This window comes from Manacus vitellinus, unplaced genomic scaffold, assembly GCF_001715985.3.
Source record: "Manacus vitellinus isolate BGI_N305 unplaced genomic scaffold, ASM171598v3 scaffold_7_pilon, whole genome shotgun sequence".
Taxonomy (NCBI): domain Eukaryota; kingdom Metazoa; phylum Chordata; class Aves; order Passeriformes; family Pipridae; genus Manacus; species Manacus vitellinus.
In genome coordinates this window covers 883619-899036 of record NW_021940813.1, presented here as the reverse complement: position 1 = coordinate 899036, position 15418 = coordinate 883619, and the positions used below count along the sequence as shown (strand labels likewise).

At 41.1% G+C, this 15418-nt stretch overlaps 1 protein-coding gene across 4 annotated transcripts in view; it reads left to right on the top strand.

The window, feature by feature from the left end:
- The window catches only part of PRDM15 (PR/SET domain 15), a 39313-nt gene extending 25199 nt beyond the window's left edge, over window positions 1–14114 (top strand). For 2 of the 4 annotated variants that reach the window (XM_018084308.3, XM_018084306.3), the window contains exons 15-25: window positions 873–1004; window positions 1427–1561; window positions 3580–3743; window positions 4479–4558; window positions 5176–5295; window positions 6002–6133; window positions 6632–6715; window positions 6897–7072; window positions 8134–8214; window positions 8546–8758; window positions 9787–10263. In XM_018084308.3, the coding sequence (XP_017939797.2) occupies window positions 873–1004; window positions 1427–1561; window positions 3580–3743; window positions 4479–4558; window positions 5176–5295; window positions 6002–6133; window positions 6632–6715; window positions 6897–7072; window positions 8134–8214; window positions 8546–8758; window positions 9787–10263 (1794 nt within the window). Of the gene's footprint in view, window positions 1–872; window positions 1005–1426; window positions 1562–3579; window positions 3744–4478; window positions 4559–5175; window positions 5296–6001; window positions 6134–6631; window positions 6716–6896; window positions 7073–8133; window positions 8215–8545; window positions 8759–9786 lie in introns of all 4 variants that reach the window. The other 2 variants (XM_018084307.3, XM_018084305.3) reach the window with 2 other exon arrangements.
- The last annotated feature ends 1304 nt before the right edge of the window (window positions 14115–15418 follow it).

Below are 15418 nucleotides of genomic sequence, written 5' to 3'. Positions count from 1 at the left end.
GCACTGGAACAGCCTGCCCAGGGAGGTTGTGGAGTCCAGTCAAGACACTGCTCTTTAAACAGCCGTAGCTCCATTGTATCCAAGCCCACTGTGATGGTGGGAGCTGTTAAGACAAAGAAAAGAACAAAACTAAAGTTCAGGCAAGACCTTTTTTCAGGACATGCAGCACAACGTGGAGTGTCACACATGGCCCCTGTGTGTGTCAGTGAAATCTCATGGCTTAGGTTATTTAAAGTGGAGTTTTTCTGCCAGAATGTAAACAGCTGGAGTTGACTGTGTGCATTGGGAATCATTTTCCACTAGGAATCAAAGTGAACTCATAGCATAGTAATGGCATTGTTGCATTTGGGTGTTTTAGCACTCATGATCTTAAGTTGCTGTTATCACAGAGAGTGTGGGTTTAACTAGTGATTTTATAAATGGTTAATGATTCCTGGTGCAAAATGTACCTGAGCAGCTCTTAAGCTGGTGTGTAGACCTCTGGATTTGATGCTTTGGATGTGTTACATATCAATCAAGGCAGATTTTGTGCATATATCTTTTTGTAGACAGGTGGAACATTCATGATTCAAAAGACACTCTAAATATTTCTAATTCTACCCTATGTAGTTCTCCTGCAGCTTTTTTGAAAGTCCATCTCTGATGAATGGCCAGTTTCAGTCAGTTCCTTGGAACTTTGCCCCTGGATTTTGCCATGCCAGCAGTTTCTAAGGTAGCCTGCTGGCTGGCTAACAGGAGATCCTACATGTTTCTGGCCAGAATGAATCAAAAAGACAGTAAATATATTCTGTGCTCTTCATTGGATAAATTACAAAGAACTGCTGGACATGGTCCAAAACCCCTTCATCCCTTCCTTCCTTCTTTGCTTTTAGGTATTTTCATGTAGGAGCAACATGAACAAACACCTTCTAACACATGGAGACAAGAAGTACACTTGTGAAATCTGTGGACGTAAATTTTTCAGGGTGGATGTGTTGAGAGATCATATTCATGTCCATTTTAAGGTATTGTGTTAATATTTAATTAGAAGAGGCAGATTGTTCTGACATAACTAGGTTATCACTGAATTGTAAGGGTCTGAATTGAAGGGGAATTGCATCACTCAGTGGTTGTCATAAAGATCCTTTTATAGATGTAATGCTGTACCAGTTGAGTCTCTTTACATTAAAGTTCCCTTTATACACACAAAAAATTAATACTATTTTTTTGAATAAAAAAATTAATTAAGTTATTCATTGTGTAGTCATGGACAGAGGAACTTTGTTGACCTGGATTGAATGAAGCAGGAGGATATTTTAAATAGATAATATTACAGCAATTGTTGATGCAAGGCAGTCTGCATGGCAACAAAAGGTGAACAGGTCTTTACCTTTTGAAGAATAAGTTCAATCTATTAAAACAAAATGTTCTTTCCCACTCTGCACAGGACATAGCCCTCATGGATGATCACCAGAGAGAAGCATTCATTGGTAAAATTGGAATCTCATCAGAGGAAAATGATGACAACTCTGATGAAAGTGCAGATTCTGAGCCTCACAAGTATAGCTGCAAAAGGTGCCAGGTAGCTTTAAATACTTTCAAATTAACTTGTTTTGGGATGGGGATGGGAGAGTGGCGATGTCTGTAAGTCATTCAGAATTTTAAATAACATTATGGGTTTTCAAAGAGAAGGCCAGTCCACAGGTCTGCAGTGCTTGTTACCTCTAATCTGTGAAGTGATGTTATTCCATAAGACTTTAGGTGGTGTTCTGTAAGGTGAATGCTAAACACTTACAAAGAGAAATACAGATATATTCGCTTACCCGTGGAAGGAAACAAGCAAAACCGGAGGAAGAATCACTAAAGGAACATTCAAATCAATAAGGAACATTCAGATCTTATACCACCTTTTGATTATGTGCCAACTAAAATCATTACAGCATTTCTGAATGATACAGTCCACAAATTGATTTTGCTGAGATCAGGTGGTCCTCTGGTGGATATCCAGTTTGGAGGATTAATCCTGCTGCTTATGTTCAGCGTGGCTGCTTATTCTTGGGCTGCTCTGTGACTAACAGGATGGCACTGGGAGTACTGCTGGAATGTAGTTTACTCAGTAAATTGGGCAAACTGACATAGGTACAGGGGAGTTTTGGTGGTTAAGCCACTGACTTGACCCCTGGAAATCAGAGTTTATTTCACAGTGCCCACTTAATTTTGGTGAAAGTTCTTACCTTATCTTCATTTTATAACCTGGAGATGATAATCTTTGAGTTTTCTGTTCTTATCTGTGAACTGGTATAAAGTGAAAACTGATTTGAAGCTTATGCCAGTAAACATCAGAAGGTGTGGTATCACAGCAGTTAATCACATGGCTGCTTTCAGTGTGCTAATTTTCCTGTCTGACACTTCATGGGTACATAAACTACATGAAATTGTGTGCTCCCAAATGAGGGCAATTGGGCCATTTAGATCAGAAGGCTCTTTTTGGAAGCTGGGGTGTTTTTAGTACTTTTGCAGGTGTTTGTGAAATAAAGAGTTGTGTAAGGGAGCAGCTGTGGAAAGTGAGATTTGCTGTGAGGAGATGGGGAGGCTCTTCTGGGAAATTGAAGCCAAAGGGAGAACAACATACAGATGAGTCTTGGTGAAATCCCTCTTCTGAGCTCTTCAAAATCTCTCTGTGTTTTCTCTCATCCCAAAGTACACCTTCACCAAGCTGTGCAGTGCTGTCAGAAATACCCTGACTAATTCCAAAGTTGGAGCAAAAGATCATGTCATTATGGCACGTTGCCCTGATGTTCTGGAGCATGTCTGGACATGCTGGATCATTTTGGATATGCAGGGTTACTTAGCCCAGGTTGCTCAGTAGTGGAGCTGCTGTCTGGCACAGCTTTAGCACTTCCAGGAGCTGAGCTGGAGTCACTGCCCTGCAATGCCTAGAAATTCCAACTCTTCTGAAGCCAGTGCCAAAGCTGACTGTACAGACTAGAGCTTGCCATGCCCTTAGAGCCCAGCAGACATTTCTTCTACCACCTGTGGTACCCTCACTTTGACAGCTGCTGGAGGTTAAACTTGGCTCTCTTTAAGGCTGTTCCTCAGTGCACAAATAATTTGGGGTCCTCTTCTTGTGCAGTCTAAGAAGTGGAGACACCATCTCAAACAAACTGATTTTCCAAACAAACTGATGTCCTGTAGCAACGTCCTTGTAATGGCCAAAGGAGTTCAGGCCTAAATCCAGCTTTCACGGGTTTTTCATGTAGTGATACACAGGGTATTGAAGTGATACACAGGGTATTGAAGTGATACACAGGGTATTGAAGTGATACACAGGATATTTAAGTGATACACAGGGTATTGAAGTGATACACAGGGTATTGAAGTGATACACAGGGTATTGAAGTGATACACAGGATATTTAAGTGATACACAGGGTATTGAAGTGATACACAGGGTATTTAAGTGATACACAGGGTATTGAAGTGATACACAGGGTATTCACATCAACTCGCGCCACCTCAAGATCCTGGCAATGCACTCCCAGCTCGTTGCTGTGCCTGAGGACTTTTTCCCCCTTTCATTCACTATTGGTTCACTCCCCAGCTGACTTTTGGCAGAGGGAAGGAGTACCTGAAGCACATCATGGACGTGCACAAGGAGAAGGGCTACGGCTGCAGCATCTGCAACCGGCGCTTCGCCCTGAAGGCGACGTACCACGCGCACATGGTCATCCACCGGGAGAACCTGCCTGACCCCAAGGTGCAGAAGTAAGACATGTGGCACTGATAAGAGGAACCATCTTCTTGGAGTGACAGTGGCTCTACCCCCTGGTGCTTTTAGAGAACCAGTGACAAGGACCCGAGGGAATGGCCTGAAGTTGTGTCAGGGGAGGGTCAGGGTGGATCTCAGGGAAAGGTTCTTCCCCCAGAGGGTGGTTGGGCACTGAACAGGCTCCCCAGGGCAGTGGGCACAGCACCAAGGCTGCCAGAGCTCCAGGAGGGTTTGGATGATCCTCTGGGGCACATGGTGTGACTCTGGGGGTGCTCCTGTGCAGGGCTGAGGGGTTGGACTCGATGATCCTTGTGGGTCCCTTCCAGCTCAGCATATTCTGTGATTCTGTGTAATTGGGCTGTACTAAAATATCTGAAACAGTATAATGGGTGTTAAAATGTTTATTAAAAGCTTGAGGTAAATATCACTGATGATTGACTTCACACAGATGATTAGTCAACAGCCTCGGAGCTTGGGCTTTGCAAATTATAAATCAGTGATTTTAATAAATTTTTTTTTTGAAACTCTTTTTGAGTGAATAGCAATGCCAGGCTGCTCCAAGCTTGCAGTCAACTTACAGATTTCTTAAGATTCATTTTAAAAAATTTAAGCTTCAAGGAACTTTTATAATAATTAGTATTAAGAAATGAACTACAATTATTGACAGAGATGCCTGAAAATCACTTCTGTCTCAAGAAAAGAATCGCAGTTTTTGGTCTCTTTGGTTTCAGATACATCCACCCATGTGAAATCTGTGGAAGGATTTTTAACAGTATAGGAAATCTGGAAAGACATAAGCTTATACATACAGGTAAAAATGTTGTGTTTCTTTATAATTATCAATACAAAAAAGAAATTTCTATTGTCAGTGCCTGCCTTTTGTTTGGTTTTTTTTTTTTTTGGCTGGAGGAAAAAAGTTATGGGTTCTTACTGTAAGATACAATCAGATAAATGTAATATTTTTGCTTTTAGGGTAGACTGGTTTTCTAAAGCAGGTAATATTAATGAAATTTGATCTGGGCACACAATCCAAATTCCTAGATAATATGATGTTGCAGGATTCACCTAATTCTGTGTTCTGTACTTCCCCAGATTCTTATCCATGCCACCTTCTTGCCATTACACAGGCTGAAAACTGCTACTGCAAAATCATTTTCAACAGCTCATTACTATTTCATGCTACTCAGTATTTTCCTACCTCAGGCTTTACCTCTTTTTTTTACAAATCTCACATGAAAAAACAGCTTTCCTCTCTCTCCAAAGTCTGCTAATTTAGTTTGGGCTACAATATGCATGAAAGGTGTGGTTGACAGCACAGGGGGGGCTGTTGCCCTCTTTAAGTCACCACTTTAGTCAATTTTTAGGAGATGCACATTTTTCATTAACATTTTTTTTTTGTTTATGTTGTCTTTTAAATTTATTTTTAAGGTGTAAAAAGTCATGCTTGTGAGCAATGTGGCAAATCATTTGCTAGGAAAGACATGTTAAAAGAACATATGCGAGTCCATGATAATATCCGAGAATACTTGTGTGCAGAGTGTGGCAAAGGTATGTCTGATGCCTTGTTTTCCATTAATTGTGATACTGAATAGCAGGTGAATATCTGAATTAAGACTTCTTCCATTCTTAGAGTATTTGGGAAGGTCTGGGAGTGCTGTAAATCCTGCATTTTTGAGAGGTAGTAACTGTATGAATCAGGAGCCTTAGGGTTACATAAACTGCCCCCAATTTTATAGTTTTGTTTTATGACCTGTAAGAAAACACTGATTTTTATAACATGCCTGACTAGGTTCTAATGCATTTGCAGCACAAAAGTGAATGCAAGTTGATTTTTTTTTTTTAATTCTATGCTTGTTTTCAGGCTTAAGAAATAGAATAATTTCTCTCTGTAAGAGCCTTAAATGTCAAAGTTGCTTTGACTTTTTTAATTGTTTGTATTACAACTTGGACAAATCTGAACTGGTGTTTTAGTGGCAGGTAGTAGTAAGTCTGACACCTCTGATGATACTTTGTCTTTGCTTGTCCCTGCTGTTTTGCTTCTTCCTCAGTGGTTACTCAGATGTTTTCCAGAGCTTTTTCCTGGAATTAAAATAATAATGATAATGTGCATTGCTACATAAACAATTAAAAATATGCAGTTGTGGACTCGTGGCAAATATAAGCTTAGAGCTCTTGGGTAACAACATGATCATCCTGAGTTCTCTGAAGGTTGGAGCAGTGGAGTAACTGTCTTGCTGCACCTTTTGTCTCACAGGAATGAAGACAAAACATGCACTTCGTCACCACATGAAACTTCACAAAGGGATTAAGGAATATGAGTGCAAGGAATGCCACCGAAAATTTGCACAGAAGGTCAATATGCTGAAGCATTACAAAAGACACACAGGTGAGGGCTCTAAAAGTGGCACTTAATCGGTTGAATGCTTCCCAGTAGAGAACCCTTACCTAGAACAGTCAGAGAGTATGAGGAAAACTAATAAAATGCTTATTTTCTGCCTTTTGAAAAGTGAGATTTTGTCCTCTTCTCGGCTGAGATCACCTGTTCTACAACTGGAGAGATACAGCTTAGTTGGTTTCAAGCTTTGTTTTTTTTTTTTGAAAGTGGTTGTTTTGGTCTAAGATAGGTCCAGAGCGCTGGCTTTGTTTTAAGTTAGTCTTCAGGTTCTCATTTCCCAACATTTTACCTCCCACATCGGTTTCCCTTGGATTTATTTTCTGCCGGATATGGTGCCACGGCTTAGATGAAAGTAGGTGGTGAAGCTGGGCTTCTTCTGCTGGTTTGACTGTGGGTTTTATGTTTTTTTAATGTTAGTAATGTGAGACTCTGGATTGTCCCAGATGCCTTAGGCTCCTTTGACAGATGCTAAATGTGCTCTTCCTGCAGGAATCAAAGATTTCATGTGTGAGCTCTGTGGGAAGACATTTAGTGAGAGAAACACAATGGAGACTCACAAGCTGATTCATACAGGTAAACCCTCTAAAAAACAGTATCCAACAACACCTTAATTCTGTTCCTAGGCTTGCTTTAGTCTTGCCAGTCTTGGAACTGGTGTTGCATATCCTGTTACCAGACACAAAAAATAGTTCCTCTTGTTGAGGTGTTGACAATACGATACTCATCTGTTGGGTTTCCTTCCATCTGCCACCAGTAGGAAAACAGTGGACATGTTCAGTGTGTGATAAGAAGTATGTCACTGATTACATGCTACAGAAGCACATCCAGCTCACTCATGATAAGGTGGAAGCCCAGAGCTGCCAACTGTGTGGGACAAAGGTTTCTACCAGAGCCTCCATGAGTCGGCACATGAGGCGTAAACATCCAGAAGTGAGTTAGTTTGGACTGTGGGGTGGTTTGGTTTGGGGGTTTATTTTTTTTTAGGAAAGTTTATGACCTTCAGCGACTTGAATTACTTTTTTTCCCTTTCTGTTTTTCCCTGCTTTTTTGGAGCCAGTTTTAGGTAGTGTCTGTGAAACATGCACTTAGCTGAATCAGCCATTTAACTGTGTTACATGTTTTAGAAGTAAACAAATCTGATTGCCAGTCCCTAAAAATGAAGTTCTTCTGCTTATTGAAACCCCTTTTCTTTCTCTGCCTCAGCTTAAATGTGTGTTTTTTCATGTTTTGTCTTCATCAATTAGTGAGTGTAATGGATTCTTTTTTCCCCATTGTGTTCCCTGTGTTCAGAAGTGATCTGAAAGAAGTGGTGAATAGAGAGGTGGTGGCGGCATCTGCTGATGATACAAAATTATTCTCAGCATTAAAGATGAATGCTGACTGGAGAGAATCTGGATTAGAGGGATGTTTTGTCTGACCCCAACGGGGTTTTTTCTATGTTCTGATTTTCTGAATAGCTGCTGTGTTTCTCCTCAGCATTCCTTGTTTAGGTTTGACTGAGGCTTGTCCATTCCCTTTGAGGCTTTTTTTTTTTGACTACCAGTTTATCATTATTGTTGCTTTGCTGTTTTATCATGATGACTGTGAAGGAAGTCAACAAAGTGCTCTTAGTTATTGATTTGGGGATTAAAAATGCTCTATTCTTTGATGAGCTGAGATTCAGTTTAAAATAATGAAGTAGTACACAGTATTTTTTTTCAAACACATTGTTTTCTATATAATTCATCACTTCCCAGTGGGTTGTGTTCTGTCTAGAATGTGAAAATAAACATATTCTTCTATTGGTGTCTTTAAACTTTGCTGGTTTTCAGTGAGACTCAGAAGACTTTATGCCAAAAGGTTATTTAGAAAAAAGCCATGGTTAACTCCTTCATATTAAATGATACATGTAAAATGTTAGATTACATCATTTTGGCTTTGTGACAGGATTTATTAGGGAGATGCTGTATTGTTTGACTGCAGCTCACCAGCTGATACCTCTTTGTCTACAGATCCTTTCAGTGAGGATTGATGATTTAGAGCAGCTGCCAGAGACAACTACCATTGATGCCTCTTCGATTGGGATTGTTCAGGTAAGTTCCAGGCCCACTGGAGGGTGAGGTGGGGACATTTTTGGTACATAACATAGCTGAGCACAGGCTGTGGGTGAGGAATGTGCTTTTTCAGAGCCAGCCCCAGGGTAACATGTCCAAGCAGCTGCAGGTTCTTGATCTGTTTGGTTGTGTAACAAGGTAAAACAGAGATAATTACAGGGCGAGGTCTCATTCCCCAAAATCAGGTTTTTCTAAGGTTTATTTCTTCGCTTGAGAACTGACAGTAAAACAGCTTCAGGTGATAGGCTCTCACTTGGAACTTCATTAAGCAAAAGGACTTGATGTTTTGTTTGGAATTGTGTTGCTCCAGCCGGAATTAGCCTTGGAACAGGGCGAATTACCAGAAGGGAAGCAGCACATAAAAGCTCCTAAACGTGGCCAGAAACGAAAACAAAAGTCGGGTGAGGAGGAGGAAGCTCAAGTGCCTGAGGACCCTGCCTTCAGTGAATACACAGAGAAGGAAGGTGAATTCACAGGGAATGTTGGAGATGAGACTAATTCAGCTGTACAGAGCATCCAGCAGGTGAGCTCCAGGAGCAGGGGGCTGAGTTGCAGGCATTGCTTAGAGGGATAACCCTTTGGTTTTGGCTAATTGCAAACCCAAAAGCGTGATTGGAACATCTGGAGCTGATTTGATAAACAGTGGTAATACAAAGATGGATAGAGACGTTAAAAAAACAAGGAGTTGGACCAGTAAGCTCCTTATGTTTGTTTTCATTTCCTTTGGTGTTACCATCTCCTTGTTTGCCAGGTACCACTAGCTGGCTGATTAAAAAATGAGATTAAAAGCAGGAAACTTAATGTGGCTGGTTGTTTTGAATGTTGCCTATCCCCCTCTCCCATTACCATCGTACTGCTATATGTGGAAGTTGTTATATTCCAAGTTTTCTGCACGTGGAAGTTGTTATATTCCAAGTTTTCTATGTTCCCCTCTGCGTGTGACCTCTTCTGCTGGCAGTAGCAACATGTGAGCCCATCAGGTGGTCTTCCTTGATGATATTTGATAGTCAGGTGCAAGGTCTAAGGTTGTGTCACAGTTTGAGACCCTCAAAAATCCAATTTCTAAGTTCAAGCCCCTCTCCCACGATTTGCTTCAGTGTGAGAGGGTTTTCAGGCAAAACACAACTACTCAGCATTGGGGGAAGGGGAAAATACTTACAAGGTTTATTTACATACATATATATATATATATATATAGGTAACAACTTAACTGTTTTTTTTTTTACAATGAAATAATATATTTACATTAGATTAAATTTCTCTTTTTCTTCAACAAGAGTCCAGGAAGAAAAGAGAAAAGTCCTTTTGTCACTTTTCAGGTCACAGTTCCTTCAAATTAGTTTCTGTGGTATTAGTTACTGTCCTTTATTTTTAAGGCAGCAGATTCGAGTATTGCAGTCAGAATCTTTCTGTTCTTACTTTGTGAAAATCCCAATCCCTCGAGCCCGAGCCTTCGGGGGACTTCCTTAGAGACTTTCACTCCTCTCTTGTGCTGCTGCATTTTGGAACTCCCTTCAGATGGGTTGAGGTCACCTTTGTGTTTCCCCTCAGGTGGTGGTGACCCTCGGCGACCCCAACGTCACGGCCCCTTCCAGCTCTGTGGGGCTCACAAACATCACCGTCACCCCCATCACAACAGCAGCTGGGACCCAGTTCACAAACCTCCAGCCAGTGGCCGTGGGCCACCTGACTGCCCCGGAGCGCCAGCTGCAGCTGGACAACTCCATCCTCACCGTCACCTTCGACACCGTCAGCGGCTCCGCGATGCTGCACAACCGCCAGAACGACGTTCAGATCCAGCCCCAGCCAGAGGCGACCAACCCCCAGTCCGTGGCCCATTTTATAAACCTGACCACCCTGGTGAACTCCATTGCTCCTCTGGGGAACCAGATTTCGGAACAGCACCCCCTGACCTGGAGGTCAGTGCCTCAGACTGATGTCCTGCAGCCCCAGGCGCCGGCGACGCAACAGCAGCCGGGGCAGCAGCCGGTTCAGACAGAGCAGCAGCAGCAGATGTACAGCTACTAATTTATAACTTTGGGAAGTTTTGAAATGGACTGTACTCAGAGACAAAACAAACAAACAAACAAAAAAAACATTGGAAAATTTCTAATAGGATTGTTTGCTGGATACCAAACAGAGACGGGAAAATGTTTATACAGTGAGGTGTGAGGTAAAATTGGCGTAGCACCCTGCAGCACCCCGATCTGAGATTCTCATGCTGTCTCTAGACCTTGCACTGTCTTAACAGAACAAAAAAGGAAAAAAAAATCTCACCACAAATTCAGCATCCCCTTGCACTTGTGCAGTAAGATTGAGATTTGACAGGTGTCAAATCATCATACACCTTAACCAAAGCAGGGAAATCCTAAATGTTACGGCACTTGTGATGTACAAAAGCCTTTCAGCCATACCATGTCACTTCTCTGCAGTCTGGAAGTGAAATGTGAAGACCTTGTTCACAGTGAGTGGAATGTACTTGTGGTCAGCTGGTAGAGACTGAGACGTGAAGACACAAATGGGCAAAACAATAATTGTCTTTGTTTCTTGTTTTCTTTAGGTCTTGTATCTTAACAACACTGGTAAACTAGGTGGAATTTGGGGCTTTGGGGTGGGCATGAGTGTGGTGTGGAAGAAAATATACCAATTTTACAAAGTATTTCCATTTTAGTCATGGGAAAAACCCTGTACCCATCACACAGTGTTAGTGCTACTTGAATCAGATAGCTGGTCTGATGCTAAAGCAACTTTTAGGGTCTTCTAGTCAAGTTTGAATCAAACCAATTACAAACTGGAAAAAAAAAAAAAAGAATGTGATACAGTTTTATGTAATTTTTCAAACCTGCTCTTTCAATCTTGCTTTTAGCTAATAGGCCTGAAGAGCAATCAGTCCCCTTTGATCAAGTTCAGGATGTGAATTTTTTTCAATTCGACTTATTTCATCGTGTAATAAACATTTGAGAAAGCATTCTTTTTATATATATATACATACACATATATATATATATAGCCTTTGTACTTTACTGTGTGTTCCTGGTGAATATTTGTGTGAAAAACATTGTTGCCAATACGATTCATTGATTTTTTTTCATCCCCATGTTGCCTTTTCTCACGGAAATAACATATGGATTCTATTCCTTCTGTTTCCAGAAGTATTTCCAAAATCCATGGCCACACACAGGGTTGTGTGACAAGGAAAAGGGAATGTCTGAAGCATTTTCTGTGTGCTGCCACATGGAGTCAGTGTGCCCCAGTGTATAACGGGCAAGGTTTGCATGACTGTTGGGGATACAAATAGTGGGTTGGGTCAAGGGCATCCTTGCTGACACTTCACTCTCATTCCATCCTCCATACATTGATGTGCAGTCTGGACTTTTGCATGTCAAGAAGATAGTACTGTTCCCACAGGAAAAAAAAAAGAAAAAAGAGCTGATAGCAAAAAGGAATAAACTAAAAAAAAAATATATATATATAATATATAAAATATGTTGCTACCTGGAATCCTGAAAGGCAAATCTGTCCTTCCAGCTGAAGAACAAGGTCCTTTGGGGCAGCAGACTGAGCCACGGAACCTTGCTGGGGATTCTTGCTGAGGATAAAGCAGCTGCTGTGTTTGACAGATGGATTGATGGTTGTAAAAATCCTGTCTGTGCCTATCATAGTTATGAAAATGTTCCATGTATTAGCAAAAATACAAATAGGAATGACTTCAGCTTTGAAAGTCTCTATTAACATGGAGTACTTGACCCCTAAAGGATGCCTTATGATCTCTGCAACAAATTCTTCCAAAGTATAAATGTCTGGATATTAAAACTAACCTCCAGTGTTTTTTTTGGTGCCATAGCAGTGTCCAGAGCCTTGCTATGCCAGGCCCTGTGTAAAGCTGCAGGACATGTGTAAGAAAGGGGTTTCTGGTGACAGATTTTGTGTGTCAGAGGAGCAGAACTACTTTTCTGTAAATGTCAAAAAGTCTACAAAATGTCTGCATGGGGGAGACCTGTATTTGATGGGACAAGGATACATATCAGAAAGAGAAAATACCTTTTAGTGGTGTGGGAAAGAGAATTTTTCATTCCCTACCCCGTTCTGTCTTCCTCAGATACTTTTCACACAATATCACAAGATGCTGTAATGTTTTAGACTCCCAATATCCCAAGAAGTAGACTTCTTGGATTATTTCACCACTGGCTTGAGCTAATTAAGTTTATCCTCAGCTGTCTTGTCCACAGATGCTTCCCTTTCACACTAAACCTGGTGGGCAAGAGGAAGCCAGGTTTTATTTACAAAATATGCTGTTTATGTACTTGAAACTTCTTTTTTTTCCCCTGTGTTTGGTGCCTAATTGGTAAAGGCATGTTATCTTTTGGCAGGGTACTTTGGAGAGAGTGGGGAAAAAAGGGAAGGCAGGCAAATGGAGAGGTCCTAGATGGAGCTGTTGTGGTAAATAAAAGATGGCTAACATCTAAAAAGATACATATATATATATATATGTACACACAGATGGAGGGTTACAGTGCTGCATATAGAATTTCTACAACAAAGTTTTGTTTAGACATACGTAAATGGTGATTAAGGTTTTAGCTGGGAAAAAAAAGAGGGGTTTTGCCTTAGCAGAATCCATCTGCTCCATGTTAATACTACTGACAGTAACACTGATGCTGCACTGAATCAACCTGCATCATTTTAACACATCATTTCCTGTTTGGTAAGAATTGCACATGGAGGTAATGGACCACTAGAGACCTCTCTGGCCTTACAAAGCCTCTTTACCCTGATGTGGTCCATTGTACTCTTCTGTACTTCTGTGGGGCCTGGCCTGCCACCCACACTACCTGGCCTTCGTGTTCCCACCCAGGCAGGTGGGATCTTGCTTTTCTGACAGGGATTGATTCCAGCTGATTTTAGAAGGAATGATCACACAGTGAGTGCTTGCATGTTGGTGGGCACTTAGAAATATCCCTCATTAGTCTCTCAGTATCCTCAAAATCATGGAATTGGAAGGCACCTCAAAAGATGATCTGGTCCAGCCTTTTTTGGGGAGAGGGAGCTTGGATGAGGTTACAGATTCATGGAATCATCATTATCCAGCACCCTGTCCAATTGCATCTTTACAATCTCCAGTGACAGGGACTCCACCACATCCCTGGGGAGGTTGTTCCAGTGGATGGTTGTTCTTACTTAGAAATTATCTTAAATAATATTCTGCTTCAGGAAGGAAAAATATAAGCACTGGAAGGGCTTTGGCTGTGTCAGGCAATAGAAAGTTCTCTGCAAGCTGATCTTCCCAGAGCACTCCTTTGAGACAGGAGTGACTTTTCCTGCAACCCTTGCTATGGTACCTCATCATCTCTCAGCATGACTTTATTGTTACTACTGTTATTGGCATCCCTACGAGAACACAACTGTGTCTTGGGTGTGCTGCACCACGAAAACATTTCAGAAAAACCTAATTCTTGTGTTTGCTTTTGTTTCAAATTATTTTGTTTGGAGAGGTTGGAAATTGCTGCCTTTTCAGACACAGAGCTTACCCTGGACAAGCGAGTGACTCTTGTCCAGCTGCTCTCCCAGCCCAGCGTTTTTCAGGTGGATACCAAAGTTGTACCGATGCTGTTTTCAAACTGCACAAGAGACAAAAGCTCCGTTAAGGGATGTGCAATCCAAATTTCCTTTGCCCATTTTTTACCTGCCTCTTCAGCTGTAGGACCTGAAGGTTATTTGTTTTCAGCCACCGGTGTTGGGAGATTTTTGCATAACAACTGTTCAGTCGAAAACTGGAATTACTTGGAGCCAAAGGAGTGATGTTGTGTAGTGTTCTGTGTATTGTCATTGTTTACTGCTGAGACTGTTTAATTGAATGCTGTCTGTGGCACACAGGCTCTGAAGTAAAAGAGCATCAAGGTACAGAACCCTTTCTCTACCAGTGTTATTCTTTCCTGTTCCTTCATTAAGGTATCGAACATTTTTTTCTCCAAATCTGAAGAAATGTGATTTTCTTCAAATCACAGAGATTTGTATCAAAAGCAATGAGCTCAGTCATTATCTCACAGAACTTTATGGATCCCACAGTATTCTAAAATATTGATTCTGAAATATTGATTCTAAAATATTGATTCTATAGCTTGTTACTGGGTAATAAGAGAAAGCAGAGGAGATTGAGCCTTCCTTGGCTCTGCTATGTGGTGAGTTCTCTCAGGAAAAAAACAACTGTATAAAATGCTAATATGCTCTCTAAAAGTAATTTATTTTTTTTTAGCTGTGTCACTATGAAAAGTGAGTCTTTTTGCACAAACCTACCAGTCAGTCTCCTGTCAGTCTAACCAGCTACATTTCTGTACCATTTTATTGTTTCAGACATTGTCTGAAAGTTAACAGCCAGGAAACACTTGGATTTATTTCAAGAACTGAGTTTCCTGCCAGTTTGTCAGAGTGATTTGCTGGTGTTGTGCATGCATAAAGATGTCTCAGTTTCTCATCTTGAAAACTAGGAATGGAATAAATACCATACATCCAAATGACAGTTATATGCAAACTATAGGTGCTACATGCAAATGCATGGGGTGAATAGCTTTGTTAGCATTGCTTTGGGAATTATTCAGCAATGAGATGTCCTTGGTGCTATTTAAAGTAATAGTAATAATGTCACTCCTCCTAATTCCTTTTGGCCCGACATTTATTATTGATGTGGGTGTACCTGTTGGGAAGTCTTTAAAACCTTGTATTTTTGGCTGCCTTTTCCTGGTGGCTGTGATCTGGTGTAAAGGGAGAAGGAAAAACATGGGAGGAGGTACTGCTCATCCACACCATGATGCACAGTAAAGCTCTGCTTGAAAAGTGTTTTTTGGAGATGGGTTGCTGAGGTTTGTGTTCACATAGGGGCTTTTGCCCTATAGCACACCTGAAGTGTCATGGTGGCAGCAGGATAAAGGAAAAAAAATATTTCTGTCATGTTTTTTGTCAACTCAGAGTGATTTTCTTCGGTGCTGAGATGCTGCTGTGTTGTTTGCACTGTGCATGGCAAGAAGCTGTTAAAATGTCTTGATGAAAAATATTAGAACACTGTAAAAAGCCACAGGTACTTCACCATACAGTACCAGCATGATTGGAAAATATGTTTCTTGCCCTAAAATGCTTTGAGAAAGCTCTTCCAGATTTATTTTCCCTCCTGGGTGCTGACAGGCTGTTC